At 47.9% G+C, this 19,138-nt stretch overlaps 1 protein-coding gene across 18 annotated transcripts in view; it reads right to left on the bottom strand.

Annotated features, from left to right (window-relative positions):
• The window catches only part of ZNF536 (zinc finger protein 536), a 448,340-nt gene that overhangs the window by 134,632 nt on the left and 294,570 nt on the right, over positions 1 to 19,138 (bottom strand). For 15 of the 18 annotated variants that reach the window (XM_059877488.1, XM_024979020.2, XM_024979014.2 and 12 more), the window contains one exon: positions 15,680 to 17,248. In XM_059877488.1, coding sequence (XP_059733471.1) covers positions 15,680 to 17,248 — 1,569 coding nt within the window. Of the gene's footprint in view, positions 1 to 7,374; positions 9,178 to 15,679; positions 17,249 to 19,138 lie in introns of those variants that run through there. The other 3 variants (XM_024979023.2, XM_015475844.3, XM_024979024.2) reach the window with 2 other exon arrangements.

Genomic DNA, 19,138 nt, shown 5'->3' with positions numbered 1-19,138 from the left:
CGGTCCCTAAGCTGCCAGGCAGGCACCTGGTACCTGTGTGCATGGACTAAGCTGAGGCTCAGGGAGGCTCTCTAATGGGATGCTCATGGCTTGAGAAGTTGGAAGGCTTTTCCAACGAGTAGAAAAAGAACCCTGGGCAAGTCACCTGACATATTGTGGCCTCGGTGGCCTCATGCATAAGATGGGTTCTGCTAAACAGGTGAGTCTGGTTATGCAGAAGTGACTGGCAACCAGAAAGGCTGAAGAAGGACCAGCTGGCATTGGACCTGTGACACTGGAGGGGCCCACTTGTCTGCAGGTGAGGCTGGGAGTAAGACATGACAGGCACATCCTCCCATGCCACCCTATCTTTCCTCCTTCAGGACAGGCTCTCTCCAGGTGAGTAGGTGGGACAGGCATTCATCCAGCCAACCCCACCCTTAGAGGAGGAATGAAAGAATCACAAGTCCAGATCTGGCCCTCCCAGTGACCCCAGAAGACGAGAGGAAGCCTTCTCATAAGTTTAAATAAAGGGGGAATACAAAGCCCCCACCCCAGAGGGACTGCTCTTTCCTTTTGGCAAGAAGAAGGCCAGATGGCCACCTTCACTTGAGATGTCAATTGTGACCTCCTGACTCAACAAACAACAAGTGCATCTTAATCAGTGAGTGCCCTTCCTGTCCACCAGAAAAGGCTACTGCTCTGACCCGTCCCTCAATGAAACAAGACTTTCTTAATCACAGGCTGCCTCGAGGGGCTGGGAGGGGGACCACAGGCCCTGGCTGACCCTGCCACCAGCAGCTACTGTCCCTGCTCGCTGCCTGCCTGCCTGGAGCCAGCCCAGCTCGGCAGGCCAGCCAAGTAGAGGCTGGGGTGAAGGCGCCTCCAAATTTCCAATTCGGGGAATAATAACTCACATGACTTCGATCCCATCTGTACCCAGTGAAGGCAGAGCAGGGAAAGGAGCATAAAACACAAAGTTCCCACAGTCAACATCTGTCTTAGTGCAAACAATGGACCATTATCTTGTAAATAATTCTGATTAAGCTGCAGCGTTTCCTCCTGAAGCTGGTGGTGGGAAGCAGGGGGAGGGCGCCACTGGGAAGCTGGCCTGGGCCGCCAGGTGCTACACTTAGAGCCTCCCCTGGCCCCTGCCCGTCACCCTCGCCCTGCCCACGGCAGCAGGCCCTCTGACCACCTCCAAACCCCAGGTGGCTTCGGGAAGGTTCCTCCCTGCCGCCATGCTCTCCGTTCTGCTGGCTCTTCTCCTCTTCCTCACTCTATTTCCCACTTTCCTCCCCTCTCCAGATGCCATCTCCATCATATTTCTTTTAGTCTGTTCATACTGGTTTTCTGTTCTCTCACCATCTCCTTCCTACCCTTTTATCTCCCCAGGTCTCCAGTTTCCCCTCTTCACGCCTTCCCCCTACTCTCCACTCCAACCTTCACCTCTCTCCTTTCTTCATCCACACCTCTGACTCACTGCTCTTCACCCCTCTCTCCTTGTCTGGTCCTTCCTGCTCTTGGTCTCATGGTGGCTGGCTGTCCTCCCATCCCAGGCCCACCCCTCCAGATTCTGGATTGGTGTAGAGTCAGGAGATTTGGAGGCCTACATGCCCCACCTGCTCCCCGGCTATCTCGGACCATCATGTCTGAACAAGGCCAACCAGAAGCACTGTGCCTGCAGGAACCCCTCTTCCCACCACTAGGAAACCCCTCATGCCCCACCCCAAATCCAAAGACCCTCTCCTGCCTCTGTACCCATACATCTCCTGTGTCATGAAAAAGAGCTGGGGCTTCCCAGAGCTGCCCAACAATAAAGAAGTCCAGGCACGCACCTGTGCAAAGGAGACAGGATTACTCACTTTGTGAGGGCATTTATCCCAAAGTTCTCAAGAAAATCCCCCTGGTGATTTAAATTGAATTGCCTGAATCTGATTTTGAGATGACACTTCAAGCCCAAAGTTTCCATATAAAAGCAAAAGCCACTGTATAAGAACCCTGTTCGTGCTAGCTGACCACTGGACATTTTTTTTTTTAATCTCCTAATTTTAAACCCTTTGCAGCATGAGAAAAAAACAAGAAAAAAGTTCAGTTGGAGCCAATAGGGGTGATGTCTGTACATCCCAGGAATGGGATCACTGAACCCCAGCACACCTTTCTCCGTGGATGAGATGGAATCCCAGTGAGGCTGTCTAGACAGAGGCCTTCAGGTGGTAAGTACAGATTGGCAAGCATGAGGGGCTCCATGCTCTGCAATACCTTACCCAAATTCTCTCCCCACTTGTCAAGGTCTTAGGGAGTATGAGTCTTCATGGCAACCCGGCCTGGGGCCTGCATGGCAGCAGAAATCCTAAAATAACTGGAATGTGGATGATCTGCCAACCTCCAACTTACTCATTCAAATTCATTTTATTGTCTTGAGGATGTACAAGGGCACACAAGTGTATCCTTTGGTGGATGACAAAACGAGAGCAATCAACCCTAACTCTACTGTACAGCACAGGGAACTCTACTCAGTACACTGTATAACCTATATGGGGGAAGAACCTGAAAAGGAATAGATAAATGGATATGTATAACTGAATCACTTTTCTGTATACCTGAAACTAACAGACCATTGTAAATCAACTATACTCCAAGATAATTTTTTTAATTAAACAAAAGCCAAGGAATGGAGGAGTTCAAAGTTGGAGATAGTGCACACTGTCCCAAACTCAGGGGCTTGCTAGCCAACAGTGACTTTGAGTGGCCACAGGAATGCTGAGGATGGAAAAGTGGAAGGGTTGCAGGTATGGAAAGGGATGTGAATTGTTCCTCAGGCCCCGTGCATGCAAGATGGAGCACAGCATGACCCCTCTTCTCTTCCTACCTCCCACCTTTCCCTTACTGGGTTGGAGTGTTGGGTGGGAGTGGGGGCTCCCAAGAGGGACTACATACTGTCACACCCAAGAAGGGCACCTTGGATTATCAAGTTGATATCAGTAAAGCACTTGAGGAAACCTTATCATCATGAAAATACTCAAGCTCCACTGTGAATACAATAGGTGGTAAAATGAAAAAAAGTTAAATAATCAGATTTTTCTTGCACTATTATGAACCCAAAGATCCACTTTTATTGACTCCCTCTTTTAAAAAGAAAAATTGACCAACTTCTAGAATTAGAAGGGAAATGCCTCAATGCTCTTCTTACGAGTTAATAAAAATGTCTTGATGAAGAAGCAAGTATTCATATGCCCCATTCTCAGACTGAAACCCCACATGTTCATGTACTTGTGGGAAGACCAACTTGGTGCCCACACCTGGGACCCTGCAAGACTGAGTGCTCATGAGGACTCTAGAAAAGATGGAGTCTTAGAGAGTCACCAGAAAAGTCAAGGAAACAGGGATCCTGAATGCCATAGAATTTGAGACCCAAGAGGATACTGAGGGGACTTGTCCAAGCTCCTTGGAGCACAACTGCTGTAGACACTGTAGGTCCTCTGACCCCCGGGCCAGCCCTCCATCCAGCCTCCAGAAAGCCTGGCCCTAAGCTGAGTGCGTGTCCCAATATTTAAAATCTGCAGTTAGCGTCCCACCTTAGAGTATGAATCTGCCCTCACCCTGGGCTCTGGAAGACGTGACCCTCTGCAGTGCACCACAGATGTAAAAATCCTTAGACCAAGGGGTTCTGGCTTGTGCTGGATGCTGTCTGTGCCCGACCCCTTCCCCTCTGGCTCCCCAGGATGCCAGTGGCCTCTTGTTTCTCTTTGATTGTGACTGTTTCGCTGTTGGGTGAGCAGCTGCTGCTGCTAAGTCGCTTCAGTCATGTCCGACTTTATGCGACGCCATAGACAGCAGCCCACCAGGCTCCCCCGTCCCTGGGATTCTCCAGGCAAGAACACTGGAGTGGGTTGCCATTTCCTTCTCCAATGCATGAAAGTGAAAAGTGAAAGTGAAGTTGCTCAGTTGTGTCTGACTCATAGTGATCCCATGGACTCCAGCCCACCAGGCTCCTCCATCCATGGGCTTTTCCAGGCAAGAGTACTGGAGTGGGGTGCCATTGCCTTCTCCAGGGTGAGCTGTAGTGACTCTCAACTACTGAGAGTTGCAGAGCTGGTGGATAAATGCCCCAGCTTCTTCAGCCCTCAGGGGTCATTCTGAGGTGAATGTCACATCATGTCCTAGAGGATCCCAGGGGACAATGCCTAGTCCCTGATAAGTGGCAGCTCTGTCAGCACCCTCAAACATGCCTCCCAGGACTGCCCCCCCCACCTCAACAAACTGCACCGCGCTCATGTCAGGCTCTGCTCTGGTGAGACCCTGAGTAGGTCAGCCATGGGCTCTAGAAAGATTGAGAAGATTAATGGACTCGCATTGACAAGAAAGAGGCCAACATTCTGTGAACCCCCAGTTAAACCTTGAGGCCTCTGCACCCCAGTAAGACACCTGCCTCCACCTGGTCCCTAGGTGCAGGGACAAGTTGGGTGGCTTGTTCTTGCGACTGCCCCAGCCCTCCCCCCAGGACATACGAAACACTTGAGTTCCAAAGAGAAAAGCAACTTGTCCATCATATAAAAAGAGCAATAATTTGGTAAATTAATTGCAAATTTGCTTTCCCCGCTTGGTTGCCTTTCTCCTTTTCTGTGGATAATTGAGAGTATATTATATTAATTCGACAACAACAGAAGTTCAAAAAGAAAACTTAACCTTGTGAGCAGTGGGTTACCATTAGATGGGTATGTCTGAACAACTCTACAAAGAGCATGAACGACAAACCCTTCATACAGCCAGCCAATTTCTGGGTGCACAGATGGAGACTTTTGCTCATGAAACTGCTGTGCAGAGTTCCCCAACTTTAACCTTGAGAATGCAGTTTGCTCTAGAGACAAAATCCGCTCCTGCACAGATAACACTGTACATGTTGAGCTGCATACTTAGGGCTGTAATTCACTCATCATGATGTTTCTTTGAGAAAAAGTGACTATAGGTAAGAAGAAATCGTCTCCCAAAATTTGGACTCTTTTCCCCTCCACCAAAACATCTGAGTTTCTTCAAAACATGAGTAATTGAAGAAGTGGACTTGAAGACTAGTTTTCACCATGAGCTGCACAAGCCTTCTCCCCCTCAGTCTATCCCACCTCATGGCACAGTTACCTCCTTGAAACTCCTTTCCCCTCTTTCCACCTCAGACCAGTGGGCCGTCCTTGCTTAGAAGGGTCTAGGCTTTAAGGCCAAGGGTAGAGTCATAGGGGATGCTTGGGGTTGCCCCAAATCTGAGTCCAAACAGGTTGCGCTTTTTGTAATGCCATGTGGGGATGGGGAGGGGGAGGCAGGCTTCCAGAAACAGGACCGCCGGCCCCCACGCTGAGCTGTGAAATGAAGTCAGCTCATCCAGGAGGCCTGGATGCACCCAGCTCCCTCACAGCCACAGACAGGATGTTCCCAAGAACATTCAGCTGGTGAGAAAGGAGTTCTTTCCCAGAGGCAGGGGGATGAGAGGGAGGTGGGGAAGAAGGGGGCAGAGGAGGGAGGGTTGTGAAATGAGAGAGGGTAGGAGGCTGGGGGCGGGTCATAAAGAATTGGAGGAGAGAATCCACAAATGTCTCCTCTAAGCTTGAGAAGCTCCCCTGGGGGAGCAACCCAGGAAATACCCCTGCTTTCGAAGTGGAAATATGGAGACCCCGTTAGGGAAATCGAGCCCTCGTGGAGGGAAGAGGGAAATAGACGCCTGGATGGGGGGCTCCAGGGAACTTTCCTGCCGTCAGCACAAGGAGCCAGGATGATCTGTTTCCTGCAGCGGTTCTGCCTCTGTTGCCAAGACCTGGCCGTTCACGCTGCACTGGACTCCCAGCCCCTTCCCTGCTGGAATGGTGGTCTCGGCAAGGGTTCCCACAGTGTACAACATGACCGTAAATGAAGAACAGTGCCAGGGACTATGTGTTCAACCCCGGGCCCTTCAACAGAGCCCTCTGGTCCCCACTGCACCCTGGCCAAGGGGTAAAGAGGGTGCCCCTTCACAGAGTGGATAGTGGTGAGCCCCTCCTTGGGAGCTGCAAAGGTAGCTTCTAAAACCCAACGTGGCTTCAGGCCCCGGTGGAGAGAACAGGCTCACAGAGGCTTGGTGTGTGTGAGGAGGTGATGCAGGGCTCATGGAGCCATCAGGGACCCAGGAAAGGGCAGGGATGAATTCTTGTCCCAGGGCAGTTCCCCAGACTCAGGTGGTATTGGAAACAAAGATGAGATCCCCAAACCCCCGGAGTCTTTCTTTCAGTTCAGGCTCTGCCTACACACTGCTGGTCAAAGCTGGTCCAGGTGAATGTGGCTGGGGTCACTCGCTATACCTTGGCTAGGCATGTGGGCGTCCACCAAGTTTTCCATCAGAACCCACAATGCATGTTCTCAGCTTCATGGAACAGTATCCTGTTTTCAGAATCTCTCACTTTCACTTCTTATCTCCAATAAGACACAACCTAATCCTGTACTCTATGGTCTTCGGGGTTACTTGAACAATTTCCATGAGACCTACTGAAGGGAATGTTTTCAGCAGTCAAGGTGACAAGGTTGACCTACTGATGGGCCAGGTATGTTCCAGTGGACGCTTCTGGGCTTCCGTTCCCTTGTACACAGGACACTTCATTTATCTGGAGAAGGGGGGACCATGCTTGGGGCTTGGGATTCTGTCAAACAATGATAATACCTCCCCCACCCCCAGGACCAGTTAGCCACGCAGCAGCATGTGCATGGAATTTAGAAGTTTACAAAACACGCCCAATTAGAGAAGCTTGGTAACACTGTTGAAGTGGCAAGTGCCTGAAGTCCAGCTCATGGACGAAAAAAAAAAAAAAACCTAAGCGATCACAAAAGAAAAGTGAAATCCTTGCTTTGTGCCTCCTGCTGTGATGGGGGTGGGGGCGGAGCTGGCAGAAGCCTGTTACAACAGACAAGGGCGCGACCAAAATATCACAGTGGATGAAGTTGCACACTCCAGCAATTCCAAGGGCCTCTCCATGGAAAACTATGCTTCACAGGACGGAAAGAAAATGGTAAAGTTTGCTGGACCAAGGCCAGGCGTGTGTCGTCCTCCACATGGGGGATGAGGGACACGGGGCCTGTGAGCTGTCGTGGGGTCTGATCACCCACCCGAGAGACGCTTGTGCACACAGATGCTCTCCCCAAACCCACCACGGTCACCCCACCCAATGGGGAGGTGCCTTGACATTTGTATGTTTAGGAGCTGTGACTCTTGGAGCCTCCTAAAGATGGGTGGAAAATATGGCAGGTGACCCAGCAAACAGCCCATGGGACAGCACCTCTAGCTTCCCTGAATGTCCTGTTGAGGCTTCCAACAGACAGAGGGATGTCAAGGGTGGAGGGTGTTGCGGAGTGAATTAACATAATGACTCAAAACTGCACTAATGTTTCACAGCTTTTTTTATTAGCAATACCAAGATAAGTTATTGAAGCATTTTTAGTATTGTTTTACATTCCATTCATAAATGACCTAACTTGTAACTCAGCATACAGCACACTTAGAGATATAGTTTGACACTTATTCAGAAAGCTACAATTATTATAACTTACATGCCTTCATTACCAGGAACACCTTCATATATCTTCTAATTACTTCAACAATACTCTATTCCAAAGCACACGATAACCCAGTACAAGTTTACACATTTTGCTTCAATCACCGTTTTTAAGGAGTAGATGTTGAGGTGCTGTTCACTGGTATTTTACCGTCATCTGTTCCTGGTTAACGTGACGACCTGACACAATATTAAACTAGCAATATTACTGCTTAAATACTATGGAGAAAGAGAATTACTGCACTTTTCTGTATTCTTCTAAAGTGTTACAAAATACAGGACAATCGGACACAAGCAGTAATGCCGAGACCATCACAGGGCCCGCTTCTAGAAGCTGTGCTGAGCGGAAGCCCCCCCAACAGGGTTTCCACAGGTGAAGGGACTCCAATCCACCCGTGTTTGTTCTGCAGAATTCATGACTCAGAGGGAATTTTCTCTCTCGCTCAGGTTACTAAGCCTTCACCATCCTTCGCTAATAGTGGAACATATGGGGCAGTATTTTTAGTCTCCCTGATTCTTTGCTATATATACTGTAGGTTGGTGGTGTATACACATACCTATGCCAATAGTAATTATTTATTCAACACACATATGTGTATACATTCTTCTCTTGACTTTACACGATTAACAAGCTGCAGAGAGCCACCGAGGAGCACGAACAGACAAGGGCAAATCCAGCTAGACCGACTAGAACAGGGGGTGTCACTTACCTGCAAGAAAATGTGCAGATTCATTAAACAATCCAGAAACCATGTGGGCTAGAGGCATTTGAAAGCAAGGGCAGGGCCACACTCCCTAATTGTTTAATGGAATGATGACAATAAAGCAATATTTATAAAATTTGGTCCTTCCATCTCTGGCTAAAGCAAGAATAGTCTATGTGATTAGAGCAGGTTGGCAATTAGATGCAGAGGCGCTGTTGATCAGAACTAAGAAATAGGAGATAATTACTACTTATTTGAAACCTGGGCTTGGCACATAACATCTGAATAAAAAGAAGAAAGAACCTGATTCCTTCAGCAGCTAAGATGTCTGTAGCTAGATGGCTGTCCATGCCAACCACCACTTTGATTCAGCAGCCTCAGAAGGCAGACCCCAAAGCTTAAGCCCAGGGTCCCCCAAAGCACTCAAGATACACATAGGGTCACCCTGCTCCTATTGCACATGGCGGTGGCTGGGCCTGCCTGGAGAACTTGCATTTCCCCAGGGATGTGGATGTCCATTCTGACAACACTCTCTTCACTTGGCATTCTCCTCCTCTCTCCCAATTTGAAGTCATCATTGGGGAGGAAAAATTACTGTATACAGGCATGTATGTTTTGAACCAAAGAGTTTGGTTGGTCTCTTCTCCCAACCCAGGCTTGATCCTGGGCAACAGGTATCATGCGATCCGAAGAGAACATGGATACGGCAACCAAAATGAAAGCTACCAGACTTCTGCTTCGGAGGCACTGTTGATTCAGACAGTAGCTTTTGGAGCCAAAAATATGCAGCAAAAGGAAAGGAACATAAACAAGGCTAAATGTCACCAGTGTTTGCCGACTTACAGACACCATCCATTTGTTTGTTCTGAAATGACGAGTGGACCATTTGGCAAATACAATGGTATTCACACAACAGTTCTGTCATCCTGCAGTGCAAACGACATCACATCAGTGGCATTCCCATTTAATTTAAACAGAAGGAAAGGGAGGAGGAGTAGAATGCCGAAAGAGTTTGGAGAGGGCTGTCATCCAAAGAGGCCGCACCCGGTGAGGCTCTGGATGGGGCCAGGGGAGAGCCTGTCCAGGGCGCTGGTTTCTGTGGGAGACCCAAGGGGATAGCACCTGTACATTGTCCCACCAGAGACAAAGGGAAAGGCTCTGCAGCCAGCGCAGGGGCAGAGCAGGCAGGATGGGGCGGTGATTTGCATTAACTGAAAGGATCTGCCCCTGGACTTCAGAACAAGCCAACTGGTCCTCCCTACTGAGGTCTAACGTCAGGCCCTGGACATGCACTATGACTGGGGGCAGGCTGGACAATGGAAGTCAACAGCCAACCTGGAAATGATAAAATTGGGCAAAGAAAGGGAGTGCAAAAGTTGTGCTTTATCCACAGTGTCTGTAAGCTGATAGTAAGAGTCAGCTCAGGAAGAAGAGAAGAGGAGGATAATTGCTCATTTGGCTTTAAATAAAGCATGGCAGCTCTAGAGACAAGACCCTATGGCAGAGATTCCCTGGGCCTCCTAGGCTCACTGCACTCCCAAGTGTTGGCTGAACTTGGGCACCTGTACACTTGGTAGATTTCAATTTGGTGGTTCTCTTTCTGTGCCATTTAACTAATTTTCTTTCTCCATTAGAACCTGTTGGCTTCAGGGCCACACCTTAAAACTTAGAATTATCCACGAGACCAAAAAACGTACCACCTATCATAGGCTATGCACCGGGAGCTTGTGCTTGGGTGCCTTCATACATACATATGCAGTGTTCACAGTGGCACACACGCCAGCCACAGCTCGCTTGGAAACCCCTGACTAACCACAGACATTTGCCATTTCTTAGCCAAAGCCTGAGGTGGTAAGACACTTCCTACTCTGAAGCACCAGCTTTCTATCAGGAGGCGAACTGGGTAGAAACTGGAAGGGTGTGACCACAGTGATGGGATGTCACCACTAAATTGCCAGAACTGCCTTCCAAGCTAACATTCCCACATACCAAGAAATAGCCATCAGTGACTTGGCATGGCAGACATGAGGAAATAAAATGTGTCTCCATAACCTTGATGGAATGTAAGATTTGTACCTGCTCAGTGCTAAAAGGGACAATTGCAACCCAAAGATGTTTGGGCAGTGACATCACCTACTTGTGATAGCCTAATGTGGACATCATCTCTTCTAGAAAATATCAGCTCCATTTATCCAAGCTCTTCTACCTCCATCATCTCTTTTTATCCTTACGGTTCTGTCCATCAAAGAGCTCCTGTGTCTTTCTTGTCTGCCTGCTTTGGCTGTGATGGTGGCAGCCCTGAACCCGGCATGAGTCATGGAGAAGGGTGTTCTCCTACAAGTCTTTTACACACAGACAGAGATGTGACCTTCCAGAAAAAACTACTCCAGGCTATGTAGGTCTACAAGGCCCCTCTCACTCTCAGAAAGTCTCCTGCATCTCTGGCATTAAACGGCAATAGATGGAATGTTGCAGCTGCTGACCCGAGTCCTGCCCGCATCATCTCACAGGCCGGTGGGGTTGCAGAGGATGGTTTTCACATATCTTTTCTAGGGATGACCACAGCAATGCAACCTTCTTTATACTCGAGCAGGGGCGGACAAACTAGGACCCCTGGGCCAATTCTAGCCCACTGCCTGTGTCAGTAAATGAAGCTTACTGGAATGCAGGCATGCCCATTTGTTTCCTTATTGCTTGCTGGCTGCTTTGTGCTGCCCAGCAGAGACCACAGAGCCTGCAAGCCTAATGGGTTCACTCGCTAACCTAGGAAAGTAGTTGCCTACCCCTGCTCTACACTGTATAGCTGGTAAAACGGTGAATATTTTCAGACTGCCTACGCTGAGAAATCAACAAGGTTTTTGGAGTACAGAAGTCACATTTCAAAAAGAGTTGAGCTCCTATCATGCCATCAGACATTTTAGAATACATGAGGCACAGAGCTTTTTGAAACCTGTCTTTTTTTTTTTTTTTCCAGGAAGGGGGGCTCCTTATTCTCCCATTGCCATGAGAGAATTCTTGGTCTCAGACATAATTTGGGTCAGGGAAGCCAGTTGCCCCCTAATTGGGAATACTGAATCAATTGCTGTTAAAGACCCTGCCTTCTCACTTGCTTCCTCCCAGGCTCAGTGGGTCACTCGGTCTGGGAGCCACTGTACAAGGACCTCAGGCCTACCACAGACAAGCTGCTAGATTCTCCTCACTCAGCTGGGCTTCCCTGAGGGTTGGTAACTCCAAGAGTAAGGGGGTTGTACCCTGCTCACTCCCTTTCCCTTAATTTGACTTTAGTTCTTCACCATCAACCCTACTTTGGGGCTCACCAAAGAACATAGAGCAAACTCTGCTCAACACATCATGGTACCCAGTCATCCATCTAGGGTTCAAAAATAAAAGTAGTGGTTGCTCTTCAAATCCACAAACTCTGGAGTGAAGCAAGTTCTGTGGGCCATGCAGCCAGGCCCACAGGTGTTGTGCAGACCCACCTCTGTGTGGTCTGGGGCCCACCAGAGCACTCTCAGATATCCAAGCTACTGGCTGATCCAACAGTTCATCAGATTTCTCAAGCTGGACAAAGGAGCTGTCTGCCTTGTCTTTTCAGTGGATATGAATGCTGCCCTGGTCTGCCCTGGCCCCTCTTATTAGATAGTCGCATGGATCCTGTCCCATTACAAGACCAAGGTCAAATCCACTCTAACAAAACCAAGGGCACACCCAAGTTCTCCCACGGCATGGGAGTGTCCTTGTACATTATGCTCTTCTACAGAATGAAGAAAGGTGGGCCATGCCTGGAGCCTGGAAATGGGGACTTTGATTGGAGCAGGATTTCCTGTAATGCGATCAGGCCCAGAGTGGGACCTGACTCACTCTAGAAGCCAACAACGCATGCCCTTCAGTTTAATCCAAGATGGCTCAGTCACCTTCTTAGGATCATCTGTAACACGTCTCTGATCTTTAGAAATTCACGCTCGAGCTCTCAGTTGGCAAATGCTGCATGCCTCCCCTACCCAGCTGGCTGGGATGGCCTTTCTCCTGGTTGTCTCTCACCTCTGCATTGCCTAGGAGTGGACAGCACACACAGGCCAAGACCCCAGGCCTATGACATGAAGGGATGTAGGACCAGAGCTCTAAAAGTTAGAAAGCAGGCATGCAGAATTAAGAATCCAGAAGTAGAGCCTACAACGTGAGGATCACCCACAAACTGAGGGTTAAAGGCCCCTTCTCCACTCACCAGCCTGTGTCAGCAGAGCCACTGAGCTCTGGTGCAGAGGGGGCTCTACATGACTTGAACAAGATCTTTTCTGATGCTTCTCCCAACAGTTTTACACCCATGAGAATAGATACAGATGGGCATTAGCTCCTCCGACAAGCCTGTTTCTAGGGGCATCAAAGTGGAGGTTTGGGTTTACTAACCAGGCAAAGAAGAAGGCAATGGCACCCCACTCCAGTACTGTTGCCTGGAAAATCCCATGGATGGAGGAGCCTGGTAGGCTGCAGTCCATGGGGTCGCTAAGAGTTGGACACGACTGAGCGACTTCACTTTGACTTTCCACTTTCATGCGTTGGAGAAGGAAATGGTAACCCACTCCAGTGTTCTTGCCTGGAGAATCCCATGGACGGTGAAGCCTGGTAGGCTGCAGTCCATGGGGTCGCACAGAGTCAGATACGACTGAAGCAACTTAGCAGCAGCAACCAGGCAAAATCAAATGCCAAACTCTCTTGAGATAAGAACTATCAGAATAACTCTTGGTTGTGCAAAGCCCAGCTTCTTGAGGAAACCAGCTATCAAGCTGGTGGGCCTGTTTGAAAACCCATATCTATTCTGAGTGGAGCAGAGAGGAGGGAATAAACATTAAGAATATTTGATTCCTTGTGCCAATATCATATCCACCTTGGCAAAGTCAAGCCAATGGGAGTTTGAGGTTTTCAACTATCATCTGTGCTTTTTGCAATGCTAAGAAGACAGTAGACCAGGCAGGAAGAAAAATGCCCCCAAATGCCCCCTCTGTAGCTCAGTGAGTTTAAGTTTTCCTCCCAGATATCAGTTTTTAGGAAGGATGAATATGCCTGGCCCTCCCATGTCACAACAGCCAGTAAGAAATCAAGAAGAGGATTTTGATTATGGTAGGCCGGCGTGGGAGAGGGGAATGAGAAATGGACAGAGTCGAGACATCCCCCTACCCCATCAAATACAGAGGCCAGGGAGGGGCCTTTCTTGCCTGCTCCCAAACTAAGCAAGAGGATGCAGAAGAAATGAGGGTAAATGAAATGCAGAACTTGTGCTCTCTAAAAATCGGCATTTTTGGGCTGGAGTTACTTTTGGCATCTTACCATGAGTTCAAGGTGGAGTAGTGGGACCTGGATGCCCCACTGGGAAGCAACCAGGTACCCTGGAGCCTGGCTGGGCTGAGGGTCTTCACTCCCCTTTCAGGACAGGGGCTGCAACTTACATCTCAGGCTGTCACCCAGTGGCTGAAAGGCTGACTAAGCAAAGCTTTTGCTGGTACCCTAGAAATGTCAGGGGAGTGTGGTGAGCTGCTATTTGGGGAGGGGGAGAAGGGCCTGAGAGCTTCAGCTCAGAGGAAAGGGCTCCCTGACACCGCTTCCCCTCCACCCTCGCCTGGTGCAAAAGGACACAAGCAGGCATGCTTCCTCAAAGGCAGGCAGCCTTCCTTTGGCGTTGATAGGACGATGGGAAAATTAATAGGGGTAATATGAGCTCATTTCAATAATAATGAGCTTATAAACATGCCAGGTTTTGATCTTTTCTGATGCATGGATTCCTGGCAGGAACTATGGTCCTACGTAGGTATTTGAAAGAACTGAAAATAGACTTAAAAAAAAAAAAATCCCCAAACAACAATGAAAAAGAAAGCACTCCAATCACAAACTTAAAACAACAATAAAAAAAAAAAAAAAAGACAAACATCGCTCCCCTGGAAGAAAAGAAAAAAAAAAAAATTGGACTGACATGAAACCCTTTTCTCCTTCCTTTAAATATTGTTTTTAACAGCTTCAAAAGTAATGAATTGTATGTGACTAAAAATAGATCTGGGGGTGTTGGTTAATGGGGCCTTATGAATCATTCAGCATAAAGAACTGTCAATATTTTTTTGAGCTGTCAGAAATCCATTTAGTGATTTTTGACAATTCAAAAAATATTTCTGACTGCTTGATCCAGTTCTTAGTGAATTAGGGAAGGAGAGAGAAAAAGAAATATATCAATTTAAATTATGCACTGAATCCAGCTTGCTGAATCCCGCTCTGTGCTAAAAGGAATGTCAGGATTCAGAAGTTAAATAGGATCTTTGCTCCCTCCCTCCCTTCCTTTTTCCCTTCCTTGCTTCCTCCCTCTTGTCCTTCTTTCCTTGCTTCCTCCCTCCCTTCCTACTTTCTTTCTGTTTTTGAACAAGTAATGTCACAGAAATGCATTCGTGGGCTACAGATGGGACGATACCATGGTCATTTGTCTCTAGTGGGGAAATTTGGGGCTGGAAATAACACACTGAGCTTCAGTTTGGAGAAAGACTTTCAAATAAGAATATCTGGGTGCCAAGAGAATGACTTTGATCCTCCCTGCCCACACCGACATTCATTTGATGCAGTTCTAGGCTTCAAATCTAGCATTACTTTTTAAGATCTGGAATTACTTTGGAGTAAACATATTCTTTAAGGAAGTAAAGAATTGCCAATTTGCTAACAAGATCAGGCAGGCATAAATCCAAGACAGACAGGATCACAACACTGCTAACCAGGGACTTCATAATGTACACTTCTTGTTAGAACAACAGACAGATGGGTGAAGAGACAGACAGACAGAAGGCAATAATAGAAGGCCAAAGTCACAGTAACTGCCATTTGATATGTCTGAAGATGAATCACAAATACCCCACAACCATCTCCCTATTTGGAGAGCGGGTCACTTTATTTCTACATTGTCGTTAGTGTGATATGATTTTAGTATCCTCTAAGTCATTATAAAGAAAAGTTTCAGAAAGCAGATTTGGCTTAGCAAAGCAGTAAGGAATTGTCTTTAGGCATCTTATGTGTAAGTTGAAAAGACTGAAAAGTTTGCAAGTTCCCAGGTCTCTTTTTCTTTTTGTTTTTTAAGTTTTTCCTGTCCCCCTCAAGTTATGGATTAAAAAACAGAGGAGTAGTTCATGCGGTGAGACCCCGCCCCCTTCTCCACGCCTTCAGTACAGGCATTTCCGATCACAATAATGCAAATTGAAACACGAAAGTACGAGGTCCAACACTTTCTAAATGAATTTGACTCTCATGATTGTCTGCATTGCGTATACCGCATAGTTGGGGGTATTTTATGTGTAGTTCAGAATCTGCTCATGGATAAATCTACCCCATTTTAAAAAAATACACAAATCAGCACTGATGTTTTTGGGAAATGAACTAAAGGAAGAGGATTCTAAAACTTACCACACAAGTCTGGCCTCTTGATACATCCAGAATTTGCTGTGCTATTTGCAAGTCCGTTAAAGGCTGCTAAGCCATCAGAGCTATAGGCCCTGAGGACCGACAGCACGTTCATCGGCTTCTCCAGGCCCTGGGGCCCCCGCTCCGGCTTGGGCAGGCCCGCCGTGGGGTCCTGGGCTGGAAGAAGGCCCGGGCTGTGCCACTGCTTCTCCGACGCCTGGGGCAGAGGGGAGACCAGTCCCTGGACAGGCTGTGGGGCGCCCGTGGGCAGCAGGCCATCCCCGCTGTCGCCGCCCCCGTCCTTGCTCAGGGCAGGCGGCTTGCTCATCACCTCCGGCTCTGTGTCAATATCCTCTTCCTCGTTGTTTTCTCCCTTGGAGGAGTCCATGTCCTCCGAGGAGGCGATGTCCGAGAGGTCATCAGTAGTGTTCTTATTTGTGGTTTCGGGGATCAGGATCGGGGCGTCATCTTCGGAGTGGGCCTTCCCGTCGGGCTCCCTGTTGGGGCAGGAGCTGGCGGCCCCCGAGCCCAGCAGGCCTGGGTAAACACTGAACTGCTTGTAGAAGTCTGATGGGAAGCTACAGAACGAGGGGTCCACGTGGCTGGGCCATGGGCCGCCCTTCTGCTCCCCCAGGGTCTCTTTGACCTGTCCTTGGGCCATCTTCTCGGAAGCCGAGTCTAGAGGTCCCATCATGGTGGAAAGCGCCATCTCTTTGTTTGATTGTACCGAGGGCAGCAAGGCCGCTTTACTGGCCTCCCGGGCTTGGTCTTTGCAATTGACTGTCACCCCGATAGTGTTATCTTTGCGTTTCGCTTTGCCCAGGTGGTTGGCCTGGAGATGAAGGGCCATCAGCTCCATAGAGGACGTTGTGAAAGCACAAAACAAGCAGCCGTGCCACGCAATGCTGTCTTGCACAGTCACCGAGGAGCCCGGGAGGGAGGCAGCGTCCGGCCGCACAGACAAGTCCAGGGGCTCGTACTGAGACTTCTCAGACTTCCTGGGGGCCACCTTGCCGCCCACCTTCTCCTCACCACCGTCCACCCCATGGACCTTCATGGAAGGAGGGTCAGAGAGGGCTTTGTCCTTCAAGTCCTTCTCCTTCTTCAGGGAGCTTAGGACAAAGCTGTCCATGAACGCCTGCAAGGACCCTTGGAAATTCACACCGTTGTTCACGATACTTTGATAAGCTCTCCCGATTTCGGAGAAGTGGGTACTTTTGGAAGGAAGGTCAGTGCCTTTCAGGGTGTCTGAAGGAGCCTCAGAAGACATGCCACTGGCCTGTCCTGTGTGATCTCCGGATGAGAGCACTCCTGACGTCCACTGCTGAGACGCAGGGCCACCTCTGAAGTCGATTCCGGGGAGACCCTTGAAGGCGCCCCGCAGGATGTCTGGCCTGATAAACAGAGCGGCTTTGTTGGACAGCTCGTCCCTGTGGTCTTGGCTCGGGGGCTGCCCAGACAGTGGCCCAGCTCCGTTCTGCCGCTCCCGGTGGTGCCGTTCGAGGTGGTATTTTAAGGAAGCTGACTGGGTACCGGCATAATCACAGTGGGGACATTTGTAGGGTTTCTCACCTGCAAGATTTTGGTATAAGGAGAAAAAAAAAAAGTGTTAATTTCATTTTGGTGTGCTGAACAAGGCTAGAAGGATCAACATTTGTTCTTGGAAACAAAGCAGCTCAAACTAATAATTAGTTAGAGAACAACTGTTTTTTAATAGAAGAATAATTCGTACTCTTAAGCTTTTTTAATGATTTTGTACCATTTGGGACTATTCAGGAATGACATACTATCTACACACAATTAGCTATCTTTTTCTTTATCTAACATGTGAAAACGGCTGTAGATTTAAAAGCTATGATTATGAAAATTAAGCATAATAATTTCAACCACAGTGATTATTAAAAGTAGAAGTTTAAAAAGACAAAGTATGTAACAAATGGGTGGTTGCAATATTTTGTGTATACAATAGCTCTAAAATTTGTTTAAATTATACACATGGAAACCATTTTTAAACCTAAAAATTTTATGGCACTGTTACGCAAGACTGAAATGAATGATTTAAGTCTTGCTCTGCAGTAAATCATGGATATAATTAGCAAATGGCATACTGCACAAGTAATTTATCATTATTTGGAGGGCACCATTCCAGACGGGCTCAGATATCTGCAGACCTACTTCATTGTTTCTAAATAAAGAACTATAAATACCGATTCTATAAAATATTAATACCATTACAGTGCATTATGATTGCAGCATGTAAAGACATATAGTTAAGATAAAAAGCAGTCAATAAAACTTAAAAGAAAATGAGTAATAAAAAGGCACAAAATATATTTAGTTTCTGTATTTGAAATTAACATTATCTACTGGTTTTTGTAGTGCCTTAAATTTGTACTAATGGCAAACCTAATGCTCCGGTAGTAAAATGTGTAATTTACCTATAATAAGCGCTTTCTAGAGAATAAAAATAGCTTTAAAGACTGTTTTAAAACATATAAGATCATTTTCATGAATTAAATATTTATTTAAATCCAACACACAACTTCTATTGTTCTTTCCACTATGGAAAAAAATACCATGACATACAACCGAGACCTGCTTGCATTGTAGGAGAGGAAAAGAGAGGAGGGCAAACAAATGTGAATTTAAATATATTCTAAGAATTGGTACACAGTCCAGGGTCTTCTCTGGACCTTGGAATCGAAAAGCTCTCTGGAAGGAATGGGACTGTCCGGGTTCCTTGTTTACAACAGCACTCTGTCAATAATCACAATTATTTCTCCAAGGAAACTCAGGCATTCCCCACCACTTCCTCTGTTCTGTTGTAAAACAGTGATCTAAAGCAACAGCAAGTCAAGGGTGAATGGTGTATTCTGGAGACGTTTGACCATGTCTAGTCTCAGACGATGCCGGATTCGCAGTCTCCAGGCACAGGGTATTTTGGGGTAATATACTTATTAGGGGCGGGGGAGGATGCATGGATTTTGTAAATAAGAGGACCACCAGCCCGAGTTCTGACAGAGGACTCCATGTCACCTCCAGACTGTGTGCTCTAGCCTTGGAGAAGCTGTACCTGCCTCATCAAACGGTGGCTGTGTACTTCTCTTTCCCACCTACGTGCAGCTGAAGGTTCCCCGGGACACATCAGAGAGGACCCAGCTGGGACTCTCTTTCTCAAGACCAGTGACATGGATCTACAGGAAGACTCAGTCCCCTTTGATGCAGAGGTACAAATGGCTTAAGGCACCACTTCCCAGTTCTTGAAGTCAATGCCCATGATAGGCTCCAATTCCCTTCAGCCACTGCTGTGTGACATTTCACTGGAGACTAGGGAACTCTCTGCGGGATGGGCGTTGTGGATGGGGTACTTCTAGGCTGACATAGAAGTCCAGTGCCAGTTGCAGCAGAGGCAGCCCCTGAAGCTGAGGGGCAGGGGTGGGGGGAGGGGACTGTGGGGCTTGT

Source organism: Bos taurus, chromosome 18 (genome assembly GCF_002263795.3).
Source record: "Bos taurus isolate L1 Dominette 01449 registration number 42190680 breed Hereford chromosome 18, ARS-UCD2.0, whole genome shotgun sequence".
NCBI classification, from domain to species: domain Eukaryota; kingdom Metazoa; phylum Chordata; class Mammalia; order Artiodactyla; family Bovidae; genus Bos; species Bos taurus.
This window is presented reverse-complemented; position numbering and strand designations above follow the sequence as displayed.